The sequence below is a fragment of the Artibeus jamaicensis genome, unplaced genomic scaffold, assembly GCF_021234435.1.
Source record: "Artibeus jamaicensis isolate MK-2021 breed Jamaican fruit bat unplaced genomic scaffold, CSHL_Jam_final contig_391, whole genome shotgun sequence".
NCBI lineage: Eukaryota > Metazoa > Chordata > Mammalia > Chiroptera > Phyllostomidae > Artibeus > Artibeus jamaicensis.
In genome coordinates, this window is record NW_026521814.1 from 2,860,416 (window position 1) to 2,885,404 (window position 24,989).

A 24,989-nucleotide genomic window follows, 5' to 3' on the forward strand; every position below is an offset into this window, starting at 1 on the left:
AAATGCACTTTATAGTGACTTCTTATTTCCTATCAAATTAAACTCATTTCTCCCAATACAAAAGGCATATAAGCAAATAAGTATGCTTTATCCTTCACACAGCATTAATACATAAACAGGTCAACGTGCGGAATCGTTAGTCCAATTAAAAAAAAAGCTGACTCCAAATGATTGGTTATCTGAGATTTTTTTTTTTTGCTGAAGGCAAAAATAAAGCTAAGAGAGTTTATTAGTGATTTTGTGTCATTTAATAACAGCAAATACATTCTTGTGTTGACAAAGTGAAGAGAATTCAAATATGATACTGATGTAATCAAATGTCAATAACATTATGACTGTGTTCATTGTTTTAACAGAAAGAAACTATTTTGGAGCAAAATGACATAAAATACTCTAATCTCTGAACAATCATTAAAAGCAAATCACCTCTCTGTGCTGCTTTCTAAAGTAAACAAATTCACAAAATAATACCCATTTTCTACCTCGTGACAAATATTTTAAAAAAATCTAGTCAAAGATTCATTCACATGGATAGTATTTTAGCAAATATTTAGCCAGTTTCTGAAAGAGGAAAATTGAAAAAAGGTAGATTAAGCAATATTAGTAGAAGATGTATTTATTTTATTGGGATAAATGGATGTCATCTTTAAGTAGTATTTCAGAAGTCACTGTCCTTGAATTAAGTAAAATGTAAAACTATTACACCGATTTTGCAAACCTATGCTTTGCTCTTCTCACCTCTCCCACACGATCTGAATTTTATTTTAAAGGATTAACAAGTAACACATCTGATCAGCAATGATATCCTTGTTCTTTTAAACCTTGGTGAATCAAGTTCACTGAAGGTGAAGTAGTGGAATTATCAGGACAAGTGGCTGTGTCATCAGCCTTCAGAAAGGTGCTCTACAGAAACGCCTAAATAAACAGCAGCATAAAGACTTTTGCACATGAGACATATACACACAGATCTCTATCACACACACATGCACACACACCGAGCCTGCCTCCGGTTCTTAAAAATATAAAATAGATTCACTACTGTATAGAAACTAAAAGGCATTTGTAATCTCATTTCACATTAATTTAAACGTCAATGCTAGTTTAAATGATGTATCATTTTCTGCTTCCCCCCCTGCCTTTGCCAAGATATTTGAAAGATATCTTTAAAAATCAGTTGGTTAAAGCCCCTCTCTATGCTACAGTGAGCCGGAGAATTTCCAGCATCTGATGAAGACCAGTGGACCACCTGATACTTTTTCAGCAGGGCGATAAAATTAAAGGATGGCTTTGATTTGCTTGAAGGATTACTTCCTTTACTTAATTGTCTAAAGTGCACAGTATTAACACAAAGAGGGGGGACGAATAAAATTAAGAAGGTGACTGTAGAGCCTGAGCTAATTGCAAGCTGATTAGATTGTGCCATGCAAGAGCTCTCCCTCCGTTACATACCATCACAAGCTCTGGTCTTTTCCACCCCGCTGCTGCAGCAAACAAGCTGATTTGCTAACAAAGTGGTCAGCCTGGGCACTTGCACAGCGGCTCACGGGGTCCACAGACGGCTGGCTGCTCTCCATGCAGAGAATCTCAAGCTCCATTTTCCAATCTGATTACATGGCTCCTTGTTCCAGCAGCCTTAAACCTTCATGGCAGCTTACCAACATTTTCATCACTTTTTTCTTTTACAAAGCAAAATAACTGATAAGTTCTCAGGTACCCAGGATTTCATAGTCAGTGGCTGGCCAGCAGCCAGCATTCCCTGACCACACAACTGTTTCGGGCCACACTGCATAAAGCAGACAGGATTTAGCAGACAGCACAGAACTATTAGAATTTTGCCGTGTGTACAAGTAAGCAGCATGTTTCTGTCCTTACGGATGTCTACTATTGTATCTAATCACATCTAGGAAGTACAGAGCCCTAGTAAGTGCCCTGCCCGCCCCCATCCCCATAGAAAAGAGGCAACGTACAGCAAACCAATGAGCAAATGCCCATGAATTACTGTTACCCTATGTAATGTGCTCAGGAACTCTGCCTGGTAAATGCAGAGCACTAACAACTGTTTTTAAAAGTCCTGGTCCTGTGACCTCGACCAATTACCTCAATTTCCATGAAAATGATCCCAGTGACTTTTTATTAAAATCTTAAATTTTGTGGAAAACAGAAAATAACTAATTAGCATCTTAAAAGTTTGTCAATTGCCTAGAACTTTAAAAAAGACAAACCAAATGAAGGACAAAATTAATCATCTGAAGCAACCTCATGAGAATTAATCTTACTACCTTTTAATTCCCAGAAACCACATCATGCAGTTAGCAAATGTCCATGTAAAAACAATCACAATTCAAAAACTTAAAACAATGACTGCAATAGTATTTCATATACAATGCCCCTGTAACCTCTTCTCCTAAGTAATAGTTTTAAAATTCATTCTTCCCTATAGTCCATGGGTCTAAAATGCAAAATAAACGTGAGCCTACAATACGGACTATACAGTGAGAACATGTAAATGTTCACTCACTGTATGCTCACTTCAACCTGAAACCAAAAGATAAATACAGAGCCTCCTTCTGCCATGGCCAATAACTTGCCAACAAAGATAACAAAAAGAAAAAAAAATGGCTTTTAATGGCTCCTATTCCTGGTTCATTTTTGCATCATATTGATCTATAATAAAGGGTTTGGGAGGGGAGAAGAAGAATAGGAGTCTCCAGTTATGGGAAAAATGTACAACTCAGCTCACACAATGCCTCAGTCCTCCAGCTCACCAGTGTGCTGACCCTCTGCATCTCAGAGTCATTAGCTGGAGTCTCAGCCCTGTCTCCAGGAGCGGGGATTTGAACTCACACACTGAAGTGGGGAGATGCGGGATTTTGAGTATGCCAGACAGAAGGGTCATTCCTCCTTGCTGATGAGGAGGACGCTTGTCCCCTGGGGAGGGGAGAACTGGATGAGTGACTGTCGTAAGACTCAGGCAATGGACGTGCGGCTGACTCAAGAATGGACTCTGACAGCCACGCGGCTTCAGTCCAGCCGTTCTGAGCGTGAACGGGTTTGGGGCAGCAGCACTGACAGGTACATGCAAAAGTTAGGGGAGAACTGCAGGGGGAGTGGGAGGGAATGAATGGACGCGCCCCTGCAGCTCCTTCTGAGACATACACAAACAAGAAACCATCATTTTTCCTACTGCAAGTTGATACTGTCCCACAGAAAAAAGATGTATTTGTGGATATGCATCTTTAGAACACCCACCACATTTCTGAATGGACTTTTAAAAGGGACATGCATTTTAAAAACAGATCGCCTAGGCATGGTAAATATCCACATTTACGATACTGCAAAACCCCATAAACTCCCAGAAGTATACACATACACCCATATATGTATGTACATGTGGGTGGTATTCAGCATAAATGACTGTCAACTTAAAATGCCATTCTCTAATTTATATGCAAATTCTACCTCTGGTAAAATAAAAACATATTTTAAGCAGCTTAGAGTGCCAACACATTATTCCCATGAATGATTCCTAGTAAACTATTTATGCCAACTGTGGGTTGGTGTATTTTTTTTATGATTTATTGGATGGTGAGTGAAACCACTTAAACTATAGTTGTCTGTATGAATCAGTAATTTTCATGTTTCTAATTAAAATGTAAACAGCGTAATGAAGACATCAAGTTTTTAGGCAAATGTCTCTTTCAGTGCCACTTGGGGTATGGTAATTACTGGAGCAGATCTATGGATGCTCCAGAATCCTCTACAAGTCCAGATTAAAAGCATTACTGCTAAACCTGGCTTTTTACACAAGGGAATAGTGTACTCTAACCCATTCCCAGTTTGCTCACAAATGCACATTGGCACTACCTTTAAAACCTGGTCGTTAAAAAGAGAAGTCAAAATGGAAAATAACAAATGAAGTAATTTATATTTAAAATGCTGATTATAAAACATTTACTGGCAATCAAAATACTGGAACTAGATCTATTTGGATTTGATTCCCTGCCATTAGTTTCTTGAAAACAAGAAAAAAGAAAAGAAATGAAAACAACAACCAATGTCTACCCTAAATTTCCAGAACCTAAATCTGGGTTGCGGGGTGAAGGGATAAACTAATTTCAGATTCAAGGACAACGTTAATTTTCAGGGCTTATTCTGTTTAAACGAATAGTTTAAATGAAGTAAGTTCACAACATACAAATCAGCAAAATTTAAAACACATAATCCCTGGAATAAAAATATGTCATTTTCTCCTTTCATATTCAAGAATGTGAAAGTGCCTTTGATATGAAGCTGTAATCTGTTTTCATTTTTATTTCGGCATCTATTTCTCTGTGAAATTCGTCAAAATTTATCCTAAAGCAAGTGACCTCTTGCACGTGCTGAAGAAAGGCATCACCTCTTCTGCCTACAGCTGTTAATTGAACTTCTCTCTGAAGCCAGTTTTTCCAAGTTAACCAGCAAGCTTGCTTTACATATTTACTACCTAGCACTTGAACAGTGCTTTTTAAAAATGTTACAATTCTGTAACATCTCCCTGCACACCCCTTGGAACTGTTGTAGCCACACTTGCAGTTGAGTGGTTATAGCTGAATTCTGCAGTGGTATGAAAAGTCTAAAATGCATGCTAAAAAGGGGGATTCTCCTTCCCCCATCCCACCCCGACCTCTGGACTGCAAGTCCACAGACAGACTGATATGGCCCATTTTCATATTATTTTTACATAAATGCTAGACAAGCATGTTGCTAAGGTTGGCTGTGGAATCGAAAATGGATAAGAAATGTGAGTGTGTGCGGGGTGATGTGAGGCAGAGAGAGAGCAATTTTTGCACTGTTATGTTTTATTACTAAAGTAATGCGGACAAATAAATGTATATCCACCATCCTAGGGTCAGAGGGAATGTTTAATCTAAAAGCGTTTTCTACCACTTTTCCATCTGAAACATGTATCAGCTCTCCCCCCACCCCCCATCCTCTCTGGACACAGAGACATAGCATTTTGGGGTGGGGGAGGGGTGGGACATGGAGAAACGGAGGATTTGAAAGAGGCATATTTTGGTCATGTTTAATTTTTTTAACACCTCTGGGGGTTTTCCAAGGGAAAGAAAGCTGATTAAACAAGGCCAAGTGTTTTGCTGGCTTCAGGGTGATATCATAGTTGTGTTCAGTATCAGGAGTGTTGCCAGTACAGGCATCGTTTCTTTTCGCTTTGTGGCGGAAAGGTAAACACTGAATCGCACTGTGGATTAAAACAATAAGAAATCCTTTTCCTCTCAGGCTTTCAAGGCCGTGTTAATCGGGTGTAATTTTTAATGAACAGTAGCTGCTTGGTACTCATTCAAGACATTTCATTAGGAGGTTATTCATTTAAAAATCAACGTTTCAACCATATCAAGCTGTAACCTTTCTTGAAATGTAAATGAATGGTTTAAATGAGAAGATTAATAAAGAAGGGATGTTCCAATTCCAAGCATGGCATGCTATGTATTTTTAAATTTGTCTATGCCAGATGCTGTCAGTCAGAACAAAAAACTGTCCAAGCAGACAATCTGTGCGTCTGAATGTTGATCATGTTGGAAAGTACAGGGGGGAGGGGGGGAGTGTGTCAAGGATTCATGGTCCTTCATCTTTGCAGTAGAGCAAACACGTCTCTCAGTATAGCGACAGACAGCTGCTTCCACTTTCTAATGTGCCCTAACTTAGATCACTGAAAGAATTGTCAGCACTCAGAGAAACACACAAAGATAACACAGCCAGCTGCCATGGAGGGGAAAAACAGCACAGCTCAGAAGAAATGGGATTTGTTCCATTTGCATGATGCAGCCTCCCCTGGGCCCCTTTCTTTCAAATCTAAAGCACAAAAGACAACACTTAACATATTTGCTTAAAGATGACAACCTCATGTTGATTTCATTTGGATGTAACAGTGTCAGGATTACAGATATAAGAATATATTATATCTGTAACAGAGACTGACAAATGTACCCATCAGTGGAACTGTCTGATTCATCTGCTTATACAGCCATTTTACCATCCCAAGGGTGCCGTCTAAGTAGTAACTTTAGAAGACTGAAGGTCTAATTTTATTACACCACATTTCAACCTACTAAACAATATTATTTCTAAAATAGATCATTTTTATTGGAAGTCTCCCTGATGAAAAATCCAGTAGACACCAGAGAATTTATGAACTGTATGGGTCCTTTGAACTCAATATACTGCCCATTTTAAACAACTTCTCCTGCTGTCCAGCAAAATCCCAGTATCAAATAAGTGAAAGTTAGAATATGTATGTTTTAAGTGTCTAAGTATATTGATATAGTAAGCAGATGGAGAGAGAGAGACTGATTGATTATATGGACAACTATAAAATCAGGCCTTACCTGGTCTGTTTGAATACATTCTTTGTAACCACTTCTGCCTATTCCATTATGTCTTCCCCTCAATACAGTATCCACACTTCAATAGCAACTCTATGAATAATCATTGTCTATCAATCTCTTTTAGACATATACTCAATCTGATTTCCAGTTAAGGTACACTTTGGGCAGAGGATAGTATAAGAGAATGACTTAAGCGCAGCATTGGCTAGCCACCGGTCATTATAAGTAACACTTAGAAAGTCATGATTCTGATCTGAAGCTTATACACTTTTACAAATCTTCATTCTGCATGACTGTGGATTTTGACTTTATTTTTTAAAGCAAATAAATGGATGTAAGACGATGTGATTGGTTTATTTGAATCTACATTACTCTGATTTGCTAGACTGCAATTATGGGGCCAAGAATAGAGTCACAAGGAGCAAGTAGAGAGGACACGGCCATTCTCTTCACTTACGCAGGACAGACACACGAACACATGCACTATCACTCGCATAAATGCCTGGGCACATTCAGCCCCACAGCCCAGCAAACTGACTTCCCATAATGAAATCCTGGCTCCCTATGCTCCTGCTTTGTCCAAAGGCAGCTCTGCTGCATGTTGCTATTTACTGGCAACAGTATAATTCACTCGTTTGGTCTTGTTTTATAAAATAGAGTTAACTGCTATATGTGAAATTTCTGCACAGCAGATGGTTACCAATCATTATTTTCCATTTGTTTAGTTTCTAGTAAGAACAAGAAAAACTGGAGTAGTGAGGCGAAGCAAACTAGCAGCCTGCATGATAACCCAACCAGTGCCAGAAGATGCATTTAAAAATCACTTTTATCTCTAAATATAATTTTGAGGGATGAGGGAGGTTGTTCTCCCCACCCCCATCCATAAAGGAAAATGCCATTTGAATAATTTATTTTATTTCTTAGTATAAAATCCTCTCGGGTTTAGCCACTATATATATATTTTTTAAGTGATCAAAGTTTCTAGGAGCAACTTATTATAACCATTAATGTTTGTCATCACCGAAGCTGAAATCACTTTCTTTACCTCTAAGTGGCCCAGTTGTCCAACAGAAAATGGGAAATAGGAGCCATTTGAGGACAAGTACACATGCACAGAAAATTAAGCTGTAAATATCTGGACCAGGTTATTACTGGAATCTGGAAACATCTGGGGCTACAGAACAGGCCGAGGCCCATCCCCACAATGTCCAGGTAATTGCTTAAATGATTTATATCTTACTGTTCCTATTAAAAATGTCTTTAAAGAGAAACATTTGTAAGCTTGGTTCTGCACTAACGACTAGTATCTGATTTCACATGTACAAAATGTTGGGAGAGATGCTCCCCTCTCTCAAGGACGTGTGCATGACTGAACTAAGCCTTGCACAAAGACGGAGTGCTGAAGAGAGGCATGGCCGGTCGCTCCAAGAAAACAACCTTACCAGAAAAGCAAATTTTCAGGGGCTTATTTGTGATTACTTTTTTTAATACTAATCCAAAGAATCCATTTAAAAATTTCCCTTCGTGCCCATATGACAAATATATTCAAAGCCACTGTAGAGTGAACAATACCTTAACATCCATTTTTCACTTTAGTTGGAACTAACTTCTTGTAAGTGAGGTTTACTGATCTTGAACTAAAGACTACGCCAAACATATCTCTAAGGAACAAGTCAGTTCCAGCTCCTGGCCCACCGCCACTCAGTTAAGAATCTGGAGTGAGATTGAAACTGGCTCACTTCGATGGCGTCCGATCAGAGCTGCCACTGGTCCCTTCCCGAGGAAAGCACTGTCCACGCTGTCACCTGTTTCAGGGGTTGCTCTCCTGAACACACACAGGTGCACACACGCAGCTGTGTTCCCTTGAGAAAATTTTAAGTTTCATTTGAGATTTTAAACCAAGAGGACAAATAAACATCCTATTCTTTACGAATTGCCACATCTAGACCTAACAAGAATTTTAATTACTAAAAGCTGGCAACTATGCTTATGAGGGCAAGAAAATAAAAAAGGGGGCAAGAAAATAAACCTTTGACCACTGGTTTTTAACCAGGGCTCCTACTGTGTGGCCACCAACTTATACATCACTATTCTCTCTAAGCAACGGCTCCTCCTGGTCTCAGAGAGGACTGAAGGGAAAATGGCTGATGTTTTAGGTGTGAAGAATCTGTATTCAGACCTTCCGCTGAGTTTAAAACCCCACAAATGTCTCATCATGAACCAGGTAGAATTTTAAGCCCATCTTTTAAATCTTTCCTTGCTTTAGTTTGGTTGTCATAAAGTCACCATCGTAAGGTTTTATAATTCATAGTCACTACTCTCAACCTCATGGATTTTAATTTATGTTTAAGCAAGTTTAACTTGCTTGAAGTTTATTAATGGTTTCCAGGAAATCACCGGCAGAGAAGAGTTAACAAAGGAACTAAATAGATTGTTGCAGTCAAACAGTAAAAATGCTTTTGTTACTTTTAACATCAAGTTTCACAACCTTTATTATTGTGCCCACAATGTACTATCCTTCTTTACTACTGACACTCTGGGATGAAGATTCTGTGTTTGCACATAATTAACTAAGCAACATGTGTCGACTGCAGCTTACTCAATGGCATATCTTTGTAATAATCCAGGTTCAACAGTCAGCACTGTAGATATTTTCTTCTATGTAATAGGAGCTCACACTAGATTTCGAAATGAGGTGGTAAGATAGTATCTAGAAGTTTTCAAATCAGAATAGCCCAAACTGGAAGAAAACTACTGAGCTTTCAGTAATGGTTATCAGTATCCCTAGTAAAAGTGTGTTTTTAAAAGAATGACAACAGTGTTTGGTTGGGTTTTTTTTTTTTTTTTTTTTAGTTCTGCCATGTGGTCTTACAAACAAGTGCTGTTCTCTGGTACCTCTATTGTTATGTTCAAATACCCAAATATAACACAGAAACCTTGTAAAATACTGTTGACTAACTCATTACAATTTCAACTGGTCAAACTGAATTTTCCTTGAACATTTTATAACGCCATTTGTTGTAACATTAGTGACAAGTTGGAAAAAGAAACTGACCCTTCCACAAGCACACAAACCAAACTGGCAATGCAGTTGAGCCATTACAAGACAGGGTCACTGGGTGTAACCCCAACTAAATTGTTTACTGCCCAGTATTTAGTACAAAATAAATTAATAGTGTCATACGCTAAATACGAAACAAACATATGCCAGTTAAAATGTAACCAAAAATATTCACAGACTACAGAGTAAACAAAAGTTATCATATCAACTGTGGATCAGCTAGTTTGCATCGCACATCTTATTACTATAAGCACCATCATGTTGCCAGGGAAATCTGTTTGGAGTCCTGCCCAGCACATGTTTGCACACTACCTGCTTAGTGGAGAAAGAACAAAATAGAAAGACATGCCTTATGAGGCGCTGATTTCCTATCTTCAACCAAAAGCTAAATAACCAACTGTCAATCAACCCTATGTTGGTAAGAAGTTGATTTTGACTTCTCATTCAATATTTTATGATTCTAAACCTTCGAATGTTTTTGGCAGAAAACACAAAAAGGAAAAAATTTAAATATGGAGAGCTTACTGATATCAAGCCATTTGTTACTGCCTACAATAAAAAGACTATAGGTTTTTGTTTTTTATTTTTTTAAAGATGTCATTATAATATTCTGTCTTTATAAAATAGTTTAAATGTTCTCCTACTCAGAGATACAAAAAATAGAATAAGTGACTATAAACTCTTTTTTTTTCAGGTACATAATCATAAAACTATTTTTCAAGGTTATAAAGTCTTTTGGTAATTAAATTACAGGAAGAATATAGAAATTTCATTTTTAAATGAAACATGCAATTTTAATATAATTGTTCCTTAAATATTTTTAAAAGCATCTCTCCACTTTTTAAAACTAAGATTAATAAAAATATTAACCAAGTGAAAGTTTCCTACATTTTTATCAATTCAACTCACCAGACATTTAGTGAACACCTATTACAAGTCTTGCACTGTATGGGAAAGGGAACTAAAAAGTTTAAAAAGTGAATTCAATGCGATCCGCTCTCAGAGAGTTTATAATTTCATCCATGAGAGATACAAATGCCCAGCAATCTATAGTAGGAGAAATATTATGGCCAAGTATTGACAGGAGATTTTTTACCTGTTTGGGGAATATCAAGAAATAGATCCTGATTGGGCGTGCTCAGGGAAGTTTATGCAGATGATGCAACATTTGAGGTAGCTATCAAAGTTCTGGGAGTGTTTCCTCAGGTGGAAGAAGAAGATGAACAAAGACTAGTGACTGGTACAATGGATAACACGGAATTGCTTTTGGTTTGATAAAGATCCAACTTTCCTACTAATCTATATAGATATATACAGACAAAGATAGATGATAGATAGATAGATAGATAGATAGATAGATAGATAGATAGATAGATAGATAGATAGATAGATATGGATTTGAAGCTCCTAACTCCACTACTGCTTAAGTTAATCTGCTTGTCAGTCAATTTACATCACCTACCTGGAAAAAGCACTGGCTGAGTAACACTCATCAACTCTGAAGATACAAGAATAGCTGACACATTGCTTAGAACCAATTAGTAAGCACATTTAATCAATGGTTACCATCCCTCTGAAGGGCTTAACAAAGTGACAAATTGTCCTTGAGCTTCCTTCATTGTTACCAAGACAAATTCTGGAATTTCTTAAGCAGACACAAAAGATCTTTTCCATTAGCCCCTGGTCACTAGCAAGGTTCCAAGTTACTCGAGCTCACTAGTCTATAACCAAGCAGTCAAGAATTACATAGAACTGGAAAAAATCTTAATGTCCACATGATCAACTTGCCTTGTGTAAAAAAAGTAAACTGAAGCTCAGAGAGGTTGAGTGCCTTACCAAAAGTCACAAACATGACAGAGTATTGACTTCTACTGACACTTTTGTCACCAGGCAGTTTCTCGAGTTACTCCTCTAGCACGGTGGCAATGCTCTCAAGGTACTTCAAAACCTTGTTGAATTTTAGCCAGATAATGAACTATCTCTAGTCCATATCATTAATGCATTCAATTCTGAATGGATATCTCTACATTTTATGATCTTAAACCAGGAAGAATGATTTTTTTTAAAAAGAGCCAAAATGTTTAAGATTCCATGTATAAATTTTTAGTTCCAAGAAGTGGTTCTCAATCCCAACATGCATCAGAATCACTGGGGGAGCTTGAGAGAAGCTGTTCATCTCCCAAACTGCCATTTAACTGGCCTGAGATAGGGCTAGACCAGATGTGTTGTTTGATTGTTCAGACACAGGCTAGCATTTACAGAGTAGATACATAAAATTTACCTTTGCTCAAATCAAATCATACATCTATCTACTTTAATGACTCAAACTCCTTATAATTTTCCAAAAGAAGCCTTAAAAATGGTATACCTCAACCCTCAAAGGATGTTCTTCTGTAACTTCATTTGTGGCCTAACCAAATGGAGCATGCCAAGGGAGAAAAGGAGCCTGAGAAATACGAATCATCTTTAAAGACATGTATATTTTTATACTTTTTCAAATTATGAGAGGAAGAAGGGAGAATAATTGGTTTAACTGATATAATTGCAAATTCCATATATTTGAGATTTGATGCATAACCTACCACTTAAAAATTGAGATTTTGTTTACATTATAGTGCTATGCACTATTTAATATGTATTAGTCACTAACCCCTAATAAATGACCCGTTTTCTCATATAATTTTATTCAGCTGTATTTATTTCCCCCTGTTGTTGAACTTCCTTGGTTGACACTGGCTAACGAAACAATAAAGGTTTCAGGTGCACAGTTCCACCCACGTCCTCTGCACACTGCACTGTGACAGGCCCCTTCCATCGCCCTTCATCCCCCCATTCCCGCCTCCACTCTCCTCCCCCCACCCCCAGCCAGTCACCACATTGCAGTCTGTGTCCCTGAGATTTTTCTCTTTTTTTTGTTGCTCAATCTCTGCACAGCCCCTCCCAGCCCCCAACCCCGCTTAACAGCTGTCAACCTGCTCTTTATCTGCGAACCTGTCTCCACTTTGCTTGCTCATTTTGTTCATGAGATCCCACATATGTGTGAAATCATATGGCACTTCCTTACTCTCACTGACTTACTTCACTCAGCATAATGTTCTCCAGGTCCACCCATGCTGTCACGAGGAATAACATTTCCTTCTTTTTATGCTCAAGTAGTAGTCCACTGTGTAAATGTACCACAGTGTTGTCTTATGACTTTTTTAATCTACTCACTTGGGCTGCTTCCAAATCTTGACTATTTTAAGTCCGCAAATGAACATAGGAGTGCCTATATTCTTAAGTTGTCAGTATCATTTTTAGCAACAGTCACGAGCAAACAATCCTTACCCTTAGCTTTCCTCAACTTCCCTAATTTCTTTTCCCCTTAGCTACTGCCCCATTCCCACAAGTTGGCTTTCACCTGCTGTCCATGCCAATAATGTTGCTGTACTTCCCTCCCACCACACAACTCAATACCCTCTTAATTAATGCAAATTGCCTCCTCCCATTTGAAATATCATATTCCAGTGGCTCCAGTAAAGTTTGATTTTCTAGATGATGAAGTAATAAGCAGTCCTACAGATAAATACTAAAAAACAAAAAAATCCACCCCTAAAACAGTACGCAGGTATGGGTGAGACTGGATCCAGCAGTGGGAGGACAGATGAGGCAGCAAGGTTGTTGATGAGTTTGCAAATAGCAAAATAGGAAGAAAACCTTTTTCTCCATGGCGTGAAGAGCACAGACAACTGCACACTCGGCTGGTAGAAATGATTGGTAAATATAAAAATGTATGTGTTTTGAATATACACATGCATTAAATTACATATCAGCAACACCTCACAGATGATACCTTAGTACTAGTGGTATTCCGGTATGGTAGGGTAGATTTCAAGGAAACAGAATTATATTGGGGTAAAGTTGGGGATTTTTGCCCATCATTATGAACAAACCTATACCACATGTTGTACTGTTCTCACTGGTTATTTCTTAAAACAAACAGTACAAAATAGTTTCCTTTTAGGATCTGTTTGGTTTGGGGGTAAAACAAGACAAAAATAAAAATAAAAGAAGCATTAATGCCTTGTGTACACTTACTGAGGAGCTTATTAAAAGAACAAAGCATGATAAAGAATTTCCAATACTATATTTTTCCTGATACTTTGACTACTTAAATGTTATTGGTAGAGATTTCAGACCCATTTAAAAAAAATCCCCAAAGGAATTGTGCATATACGCTGAATTTTTCTTTCTAGAAAGACACTACTAGCTAAGTCTAAGCATCTATTTCTGAATAAGATTCTGTAGTGCTACACTATTTTAAGATTGATAAGTAAATTCATACTGATGACTAGTTGATTACCACTCTGAAAATTATATAAAGCATATTTTTCCACTTATGAAACACATCATTTAAATGTACAGTCTTAGTACATTTAAAATCTTCCCAGAAAAGGAACAAGAGTTGCTCATGTAAACACACAAAATTCCAAAGCTGGGGGGATTTTTTATCCTTCTAGTTGGTCAGACAAGGATACTGGCCATTTGGGGACCCTGTGGCTATATCTGGATCATATCAGTATTCCACTTAAAAATGTTGCTTAATCTCCTGAACAATGCAAATGAAAATCTCTCTCTAAAAGAGAACTTTGCATCAACACTACTTACTGGCTAGGATACCACAGCCAATGGGGGTGGGTGGGGAGGATTAGACCCACATCTTTTGTAAATTGGGCCTAAAATTGACTCCAGATTTGTGACTCATGAACAGAAAGTCAGTTTTAATACAGATGTGCTTTAAAAAGTAAAAAATGGCTATTATTCTTAACAAGTTACATATTGGGTATTATTCTTTAAAAAATGACTCATAAAATATATTTTTAAGTACTTAAATTCATTAATATGTTCTACTCTTTTACTTCTGCTTGAATGTAATTTTTCATCTTTCAGGAAAGGATACATTTTCTAACTAACCCCTTTAACCTAATTACTCATAAAGAAAATACCAAAAGTGTTCCTGACATTGATACCTTCATGAAGAAATGTATCTGTGTGCATACATGCAAGCTTATTCCATGTAGCTCATCAAAACTGTAATTTTAATTTTAAAAATTTCTTTAGATCCATGTTAGTCCTAGCAGTAAAATGTATCAAAAGCATGTAAAAGTTTGCAAACAGTAAGAATGCCCTACCCATATTATTTCTTCACCTATTACTTAAACTCAAAAGTATTGACTTACTAAGCTTAAAAGAGTAATAATGCTCTGTTTATTTAGTTGTCTTTGATCTAAAATGGGGTGGTAATGAAAATGTCTTCTAACTTAAAGAGAACCCTTTATACTACTTAGAATAATTATGTCGTAAGAGTAAAATCAGTGGATCATACCTAACTCAAGATTTCTAATGTAGCATCATTCCAGTATATGATGTATGAGAAAGAGTTCATATTCTTAACTTCAATTTGAAATGGAGAAGAAGTGAATAGGAAAGAAACAGAACAGTTATTCTGGGCACACCAATGCACTATATTGCCACATATTTACCCAGATTACAGGTTTAATCCTTCTTAAAGCCAAACACTTACCATGAAAATACAACATACTAAAGCACAGAAGGTGGAAGTAGAAGGGTCTTAATTTAAATTATGTTAAAGAATTTGTAGCGAGGTTATATAACATTAAACTATGTTTATAGTTTAAACTATGTATTGTGGCCCTGGTTGAGTACTCAGTTTGTTATTACATTGTCCTGATATGCTAAGGCTGTGGGTTCAATCCCCAGTCCAGGCATATTCGTGAATCAACCAATGAATCCATAAATAGTGGAACAACGAATTGATGTTTCTCTCTCTCTAAAAATCAATAATTTTTTTAAAAAAGAAGATTCACTTAAAAATTGTATTGTGGCTAACTACTTACTAAACTATTTCAAGTTTACAGTGTCTTTAATGCAATGGCTCCTAAACAGTGGGGTGAATTTATAATTAAATGGGATGCCGGTGTAATATTTATTCGCAAGCTTTCTTTCATTAAAGTATATGTCAACTGAGAGTGCAATGCCTTCTTCTTACAAAGAGCAAAGAATTTTTTCTTCTTAGGAGGTCTCATATATAGTATTTTTCTTCATGAAGTCTAACAAGTCATTCAAAATAAGTTCCATTTTTTTTTCTTCAGAAATACCTTTAAAGCCCCCATCCTCACTCCAGTCTTGGATTACATAAATGGATAGTTGCTTTTCTGAGGTGTTTGATATTTCCCTTCCTGGCAGAATCATCTGATGTGAGAAATATCTTTTGAAAATAAATGGTGCAACTTCAAGTGCACTCAGATCCATTACTTGCTGGACATTCCATCGTATCTCAGTTTTGATTTGAAAAAGCTGTTTGACTTCAAAACTTAGTTTTAGGTGTCTCACTATGAAGCTTGATCTCATTGAGAAGTATCTTGAGAAGCAACAACACAATCGTTTTGTCCATCCATCAATACAAAACGCTCACAGCAAAGGGAAAAGAGTCACAGAGGGTGACTGCATGGTTCAGGGGGACAGGGGCTATTCCCACCCAAGTTCAGAAGCCAAGTTCACAATTTGAATGCAACATACTGCAAAGTTGTATTATATTTGTATGCAAAGAGTTACTTTCCATTTGCACCACATCCGTCACCATATCTGCACAACTACACTGCCGCTACTGTTACAACAAGACCCTGATTTTCACGTGTGCCCCTTTCCCCTGACCAGCACTCAGAGCAATGCTTTCTCTTTCAGAGTAGAGATTTTCTGTTTTTACATAATTTAGGATTCCATATTAAAAATACTTATTTTACTTGTGCTTGAAAACAGGCGTGGCAGTGTTGGTGCATGCCAACTGAGAAACTCCTGGGTTCTTATGACAAATCTTACTAAAATGCTCCCCCCTTCCCATCATCCTGCACCTGAGGAATACATATATAAGTGATACATGTGTGCAAACAGTGACAAGATACCGAGTTTCTTTGAAGAATACTTAGAAAATTCATGTGAGATATGGGAGCCCGTATCAAACAAAAGGCAACATGAGATAAAGAAAAATGTTTAAGTCACCACTTCATTATATACAAAGCAGAAGATACCCTAAAAGTCCATTTTCCCACCAATTCTCTTACTCGACGACCTTTAGCATCTCTTCAGGCAGGGGCACATGGAATCAATGCAGAACAGCCTGCCTCTGAGTAGGAAACCTGGGGACTTCCACAAAGCAGGCCCTAGATAGAAGTTTGTGGGTCACGAAGGCAGGGCTGGCTTTACTGCTTCGAGTCCTCTATGGGCCCACGGGGTCCCCGCACGGAACGGCCCTGCACTTGGTTTCATGCTCCACTGATGCTGTCTCAAATTCTTAATACTTTTTTGAACAAGGTGCCCACATCTGAATTTTGCAGCAAGCACCAGAATTACGCAGCTAGTTCTAGGTGAAAGTGACAGTAAAAAAAAAGAACAGCAAGAAGTTTACAGCAACGTCTAGAAATCAATGGCTTTACATTATACTACTTTTAACATTTTATTTTGAATATTATTGTTTCCACAAATATTTCCTCACAAAACAAAGCACACAAGTAGAGGTCACTCATTCTCAGATGAGTTGACTATCATATGTATATGGTATTTAATCAATTTTTAGTTGCTTAAAAAGCATCCAATTGACATACAGCAAACATTAGCTGAATTGGGAAAAATAAGATGTTTTTTTCCTGGTGGGTTAACTAAAATTCACTTTCTGTTCTCTTGTCAGAAATACATCCAAAAGTGGGAAAGAATAACTATATGTAAAGAATCTGAATAAAGCTACTTTCTACATTAAGATACTGGGGAAAAGAAAATATTTTACATGTACTATACACGATGAATTCTGTAGTAAGAATTTTTTTCTTTTTAAGTTATATATCACTAATACCTTTTAACAAAGGCTATCCATGATATAAAAATAGGAACAAAATCCAAATAAGCTGAAATTTTTCCAAGATTATTTTAAAGATACTTTCTACAAAAGATTTTCCATTATAAAAACATACATACTTAAGTTGGGTTGCAGTGTTCAAAAAAGTTTAACTTTGGGCTTTCATATAATAAATCATCATTCTACTTTCAAAATATATCAGTTTTAAAAATGACTGGAGGCGGCAATACTATCTATGTTTTGTGAAAGTCACGGGGGCTCAAATGTAAATAAACATATCTATTATATTTATATTTAACATAAATATGTCTGCTTAAAATTCCCCTTTGAATTGACTGCTTCTAATATACCCTGAAATGACAGCCTACCATATGCAATGTTAAGCAAAGTGTCAATATTCAAGTAACAAGACAACAAGCAGATTTGTTGCATGAAATATGTAAATATTATTAACAGAAAGGGCCACATGAGATCTCATGTTTCGAGGGTTTCCGATCACCTATCTTTTTGTGCTGCCTCAGTCTCTCAGCTGCCACCACCCTCAACAGGTACCGTTCGCATGGGCGGTGCTGAAGCAGAGCTTCCTCAGCAGGCGTCTGTGGGGCTGCCCCAAGGAAACTCAGCACACCCACCCGCTCTTGATTTGTTTCAAACTTCATCAGTTCAATTTGCTCTTACCCTATCCTTGCCTACCCCTTATTTCCACTATATGCATTTCTTGTAGCACGCATCCCTCACGTACAATTGCCGTTTAAATGATACAATCAAAAAGAGCAAAAAGACCACTAATCCACAACCATGCCAGAGCACCTATGCCTGCAATTTCTACCATAAGCTAAATGAAAAGTTAATAATAAAGAGGCAAGTTTAGCGAAAAAAAAAAAAAAAGTAATAAAATTATAAAATCCAACCATGAGAGGTACTTGATAAACAGGAATTTGTTTTCAGTCTTTGAAAAAATGTCTTTCATTTTTTAACAGACAAAAACTTTAGATAGAATCCACCACGGGTGTGAGATAGGGAGGGAGAGATAAGAGATAACTGAAAGGTGGAATGATTTGGGGGCCTGCAGTCTTCCAGGTAGTTCCTAAAACTCTCTTCTAAGTTCAATTGCTTTCAATAAAATACTAGCTTTGGTATATCCCCAAAGAAAGTGACAACTATATTATTTTTCTCATTGAAAACAAATTTTGCATTGTTTACTGTGCCATTTATTATGGTTTATCAATGACTCAAGATATAAAAGCATATACGCTGATTAATCAAGGTTTATTGATCAGTAGCATTCGTCAATATTTCACACAAATGTCCGCAGAACAATTTTTCCCAATCAAAAATTCATAAATCAATTTAAATTCCTGGTAATTAAATTTATTAGTTCTACAACAATAAATGTGGTACTTTATAAAAGTAGTACGTGACATCTGTACTGAAAAACATATTGATCAATGGCAAAACAGCAAACATTTCCATTAAGCCAGGTTCTAGGAACAAACTAGAAAGTATGAAACACGAGAGCCTGCAATTGTTTCAAATACACGTAGCAATTCTGCTGATTTGGGACCAATGAAACTGATTACTTAATGAGGCAATCATTCAAAGCATCTAAAGAGACAAAAATAGGGAATCATTAGTATAGATGCCTTCACCGTAAGGTAAAATTTTGAAAAATGTTGCAGATACTCTAAACTTCTGAGATGTCTCATGGATGGAAAGTAGGATGACAGTTGGGGGTGGTGGTGAGGGGGTGGAGGGATTGAGCACAAAAGGACTTGTGGACATGAACAACAAACAGTGTGGTGATAGCTGGCAGGCAGGGGGAGAATGGGACTAAATGGAAAAAAAATAAAATAAAGATTAAATTAAAAAGGCAACAAAATCTTAAATTCTAAAAGGTAACAGTCCAAAATTCAATGGAAAAAGAAAGAATTTACCTATGATGATATTATGAAGTTATCTTCTCAGATAGCTAATATTTTAAACTCTCTTAGAAATCTCAAGTTTTCTAAAAATTTTCTCTACGGATTCTTGGAAATCCTACTTTTTTTCTTCCCTCTGGCCACACTCTTATGCTATCAAAAAGTAATTAATGAAATGTCTGCTCTCCTGTATTTCTGTCATAAGTACTTTGCCCACAAAAAGATTTTCAAAATTCCTGCCTAACATTAATAAAAAACAGGGAAAAAAAGGATTTTCTATCTATGGAAAAATTGGTACTGGAAACTTAGCAGCTGGAGTCTTTAGTATAACTAAAGAAAAACACCCTATGTTTTCACTCAGAATATCAGAGACAATTTTAAGAATTTCACTGATTTGGTACAGCCAAGAGAAAGAAAACTATTCTGTTTTCAAAAAAATAGAAAAAGATGGTTCCTGAAATAAATCCAAAGAGACCCTATAAACAGTCTTTTTAAGAAAAGAGAAAAGCAAGTCAACTCACACACACAGCTTCCAAACAGAAGTCTTAGCCTCTTCCAGGAAAACAACAATGAGACTTTATTACCCTGCTATGATTCTTTCATTTCAGACATGATTAATTAGCAAGTATTACACTTCCCAAAACTCCCACCACACTCTTTGTGGTCTATCAGCCTAGATGTGGATAGACCTGTATGAACTAGCAAGCAGCCACCAACAGTATAAGACAAGTATCCAAAAACTCTATTTCAAAGAAGAAACACTTCTCTCATGTCTTTGCCTTCCAAAATGAAGCAGGCTGTTTTTAACAGCTTTCACACACACACACACACACACACACACACACACACACACACACACACAGAAAGAAACCACATTTTTTTAAACGTGGTCATTTGCTTAATAATCCCTTTTAACACTTGAATAACACATGCAACATATTCGAGAATATATGGCATATATTTAGTTTGTTACCTACCTATATTTTTAATCTGAAGTTCTGAAAGCCCTGTGAGTCCATGTAGTTTATACTGATAATCACCCACAGGCACAATTAATAAACAATAGACATGATGTGAGCAAGCATGTTTTGGGGAGATGGTTTTTATAGAAAAACGTTTATGTTTCAAATAAAAGCTAATATGTCACACATGGAATGAAGACAGGAAATAGAAATAAAGCACTAAAAGAGGAGGAAGAAAGGAAGAGGGCAACTCTAAAATTTGAATGAATGAAAACTCTGATCTCTGCAAATTGCTCCAAAACACATTTTCAAGATAATTTTCCCTTTAATACAATCTATTTTCAAACTGTCTATGTGAACCAAGAAGCCAGCCATAGCTGAATACACTATAAATATATATTTTAACAACCAGCCATTTATAAAGGCTGGGGTTTCCCCTTCAACCTTTCAACTGTTGTGTCCAAAAAACTTCACACATAGTACAATACTAATAAATAGATCCTGGTTCCAGGAAACATTTTTAAAAAATCTATTCTGGTCCAAATATCCTTGCTTTTTTTCTGTTGTATTAAATTTAGGATCAAAAACATCAAAGCAGCTTCCACCTCGGACCTAACTTTTAGAGGATCAATGTGACAAGGCAGTCCCTGATAGATGTTTCTCTTGATAAACGACTTGTTCAAAAGAGACATTGTAGCTTTCATTTCCTGACCACAACACACTTTTAATTTGCAACAGCAGAGCTGCCAGAGTGTCAGCACTTGCCCACTTTCCAGCCTTTTAGGTTTGCAGCTCTGGTTCCTTTAGGCCACACATTTGAGACACAATCTAAAAATAATCAGAGTAACAGAATTACCAAATAGGAGCCATTAATGCCACTTTATACATATACACAAGTATCTACTTTATAGACACATCTATAAACTTTTCCTCCCAGAATTCTAGTGTATGATAACAAGGCTCCTGAGTGAACATCATTTGCACAACAGGCATCTAAACACTCAGGGAAATAAATTATGGGACTATTATTTAATAGTAAGCAGAGCCTGGGTGGGGGGCAATTTACACACACAAATCTGCTCTTAAATGTCATGAATTATTTGATTGCCTAAACCAATGTGTCTTTTATGTATTATTGCAATTATTATTATTATTACTACTACCCAGAAATCACATTTAAAGTATCATTGAGGTAAACAGTCAAACCATCCAATTTCTGATCTCAGCACATTGTCTGAGCTCCGATTTAAAATTTATAAATGTAATATCCTCCTCATCACAGGCAGCAGCCCAATCTGCTCTGAATATATATTACAGCTTTAACATCACAGAGGGAAATCGCCCATCTGGCAATCCCATTCGCTCCAACAGCTCCGGGGGAAGAAAAGCTGTGCTCTCTCCTCCTTAAAACATTTCTCAGGGCAAATTATGTGCATCTAAAATAAACAGTCTTCTTATTGATCGCTTCAAAGTCAACAAGTTCCAAATGCAAAATTCAATCAACTCCTTCCTATCATGTAAGAGCGGTGTGTGTTTAGCTCGATGGTCACCAGAGTCCACCCAGAAGTGTATGTCGCGGATCGGCTCCTGTAGTCTCTTTCCCTGTATTCACATTTGTGTGATGAGAGAGCAGTAACCACGGCCACATTACAGACCCCTGGCAGCTTTGCCCCACTGCTATTTGTTTCTTTCATATTCTCCCTTTCCTTCTTTCTCTCTTTTCAGGGTGAATGCATGGTGGTAGGGTAAATGCAACTAAAAAGAAGCAGTTTAAAGTGGACGGTATCCTTTAGTTATGCAAAATACTTTTAGCATCTTTTTGTTGTTGTTGTTCCCTCTTAGTCTTAATTGAATATCACAAAGTATACACACTGCATGGTCACAAGAGCTATTGAAAACCCCCTCTCACTCCATTTATCTGACCCTTTTTTTAAAAAAAAAGAAAGAGGAAAGAGCGATTTCAAACAAAGTAAATTTCAGTGCCTGATTATTTAATTCTGTCACAGGTTAAAAGTAAAAAGCGCTGACAGACAAGTGAATGGCAAGCAAAGAAAAAAAAACTACCACTGTTCCTTAAAAGGTATTAAGGACTTTAAGTAATCAAAATATATTTTTATTTTCATGTAAAAGACATCCCTTCATAACTCACTCTCCCCCCCAAAAGGAAACCACACACACTTAGAAGAACTGATTACTCCATAAAGTGCAATCATTGAGAGAGCCGATAGTCCAATTGCATTAACAGATTGAGAAAAAAAATTCACCCAGTTGTGTGTGTGTACATATACATACTTTCATTAGTAAGCAGTCTTTCCCCACACTCCCGCCCTCTCCCCTCTCCACCCAGCCCCCTCCCCAAAAAACCCCACACTGAGTTTAACTAATTTACATACCATTTGACTTCAGCGATTATATAGTGCATTACTAGTAACATGCAACTTTGGGATTACAGCTAAAACTGATAAAAGTGGATTCCGGTAATCTAGTAATCAAAACTGAAATATATAAACAAGTGATAGCAAAAATAAACAAGCATTTGGACAGGTTAAAATATACATATTTTTAAAGGAATTATATATCATGAGCATTTGCTTCCCAAGCAGAATTTTCAATGGTTTGATCATGCTATTTAATTTCTCTTTCCTATTTAGATGCAAAGGAAGTAAATTCCAAAACTGACATACCATAAACACTGGTGCTACTGATCATTTCTTGCTGGCAGCACAAAAAGCTGAATTGGATTTCTCACAAGCAGGAATTCCAAAGGTTGCTTTTCATTAAAGCCACTTTTCCTCTCAGCTATCAAATGTCACTGCCTTGAAACGTGGGCCCTTTCGTCAGGTATTCATTTAACCTACATGCATATAATTAAGGGGGAAAGCAACATCAACAAAAAGGGGATCTCAGATCACAGGAGAAGAAAGAAAGGAAAAAAAGCACAGGACCAGGAATGCAAGTCCATGTCAATTTCACTCACTCCCATTGAAACTAACAAGAGCTCCGGGGAGGATGGTAATAGGATCAGTGGATTGTATATACCATTAAATTATACATCTTTCTCTCCCGTTCCTTGCCAACAATACGCCCACCACGCTGTACCCCCTCCAAGATGATGTGCTTACATTTTTCTGCAACCGATCTGCTGACATTTTCACGTCCCTCCAGCCACGAGATTGTAATTTAACCTCAACTTTTTGTGTGTGCAAGATCCTTATTTACACTTCTTATTTACTTAGAAGTTAGTTCCCGAAGAAAGTCTAGCCCCACCCTATGGCTCCGCTTTCTTATTTCTTTTTTTTTTTTTATTTTTGAAGTAAAAAGATAGTAATAAGTAAGCCCAATATAGCGGAAAACGAGATTCTTGCCATCGCGAACTCTTAATCCCACACTATTGTTTCAATGATTAAGCAGCAAAAATATGCATTATAATGTTTCACTGCTACTTTGTACAGAGAAATTAGACAGCAGGTTGGCGTACAGAATGTAAACGAGTGCAAATTAAATTTAATGGTTACGACACAACTCGAAGATCTCTTTTTATTACAGGTCTTGGACTTATTTATATTCTTTTAAAATAAAACAAACATAAACAAAAACAAATTTAAACAGATGGTAGGAAACTACGAAGCTCCTCTTACCTGAACGCGCGGAGCGAAAAGCCGATAGGTTAGCGTAGCATCGATCCGATGTGTTTGCTGATGAATGGAAGCTTGGGTTAAGTGAAGGTGCCTATGATTTGAAATCATTCCAAGTTTTTGAAGGGAAGACGGACTGCAGCCTCTGCCATGTTGGAATTTCAAACCCAAAACAGCTGCTTGGAAGGAGCCAGCATGCCAGAGGCTGGGCGCAGGCGCAGAGCGCCACCGAGCCAAATTCAAATCACTTTCACACTAAGAGCCAAAGATCAGTTTTCAAAGGAGAGAGGGAGAAAGAGACGGAGGCTGCCGCGAGGGAGAGAAGACGGGAGGCAGTGGCGAGAGGCGGGCAGTGGCGAGAGACGGGCAGCGGGAGGACCGCGAGGGAGAGGCGCACGGAGCCCGCGGAGCTGGAGGGGGAGAAAGGGGAGCGGGCGGCGAGCGGGCGAGAGCTGGAGACGCACCAGAGATTCATGGGCAGGGAGGGCTCAATGGCCGCGCCGCGGTGGCCGGCCGGCCGCTCGGGTCATGTTACAAGGCCCCGGCCGCAGCGGCCGCCCAGCCTGGTCGATGCACTCTCCCGGCCCGGAGGGGGCCCCGAGGTCATGATTATGCGCGCGGGGACCCGGAGCTCGCTCCGCCTGCACTCTCCAGCGGCCCAGCCCTGGGAAAGGGGAGTAATGCCTTACGGGGAAGGGGCCTTTCCTTCCCACGCGTGACCAGCCGGCCTTTGCGCTCCCCAGCCAGCCTTGGAGGGCCCAGGTCCGGGCTGCGCGGCTCTCCGGCCCGCGGACCCCTCCCTGCCAGTTTCTGGCCCTCTCTGCAGCTGCGGCCCGTCCGCCCTCAGCGTCCCTGCTGGATTCCGCGCACAGGACAAGATCTGCCCCTGAGAGCCGGGACCTCACCCACACTCCCCCCTGGGCCCCCAACACCAGCCAGAAAATGACTTTATCGGCCAAGAATGGGCAACTTCTGGGGGGGGGGGATCCGAATGAACCCCTTTCTCCTCCCCCGCCTCCCTGTGAATAAATAAAATCATAAGTGTCTAGGTGTGCGGTCCATTCTCGCGCTCCCTGGCTCCCCTCCCTACCTCCCCCAGGCGGCTTGAGCAGGGGACGCAGCG

The 24,989-nt window shown here is 38.2% G+C and overlaps 1 protein-coding gene across 4 annotated transcripts in view; it reads right to left on the minus strand.

Moving 5' to 3' along the window:
• The window catches only part of FIGN (fidgetin, microtubule severing factor), a 125,834-nt gene extending 101,693 nt beyond the window's left edge, over positions 1-24,141 (minus strand). The window contains exons 1-3 of one of the 4 annotated variants that reach the window (XR_008391577.1): positions 23,870-24,141; positions 22,916-23,085; positions 12,409-16,861 (exon numbers count right to left, since the gene is read on the minus strand). Coding sequence is in view for 1 of the 4 variants with exons in the window: in XM_053665029.1 (XP_053521004.1) it covers positions 22,916-22,940 (25 nt within the window). In the remaining 3 variants the exon portion in view is untranslated. Of the gene's footprint in view, positions 1-12,408; positions 16,862-22,915; positions 23,086-23,353; positions 23,832-23,869 lie in introns of those variants that run through there. The other 3 variants (XM_053665029.1, XM_053665031.1, XM_053665032.1) reach the window with 3 other exon arrangements.
• Positions 24,142-24,989: the final 848 nt, after the last annotated feature.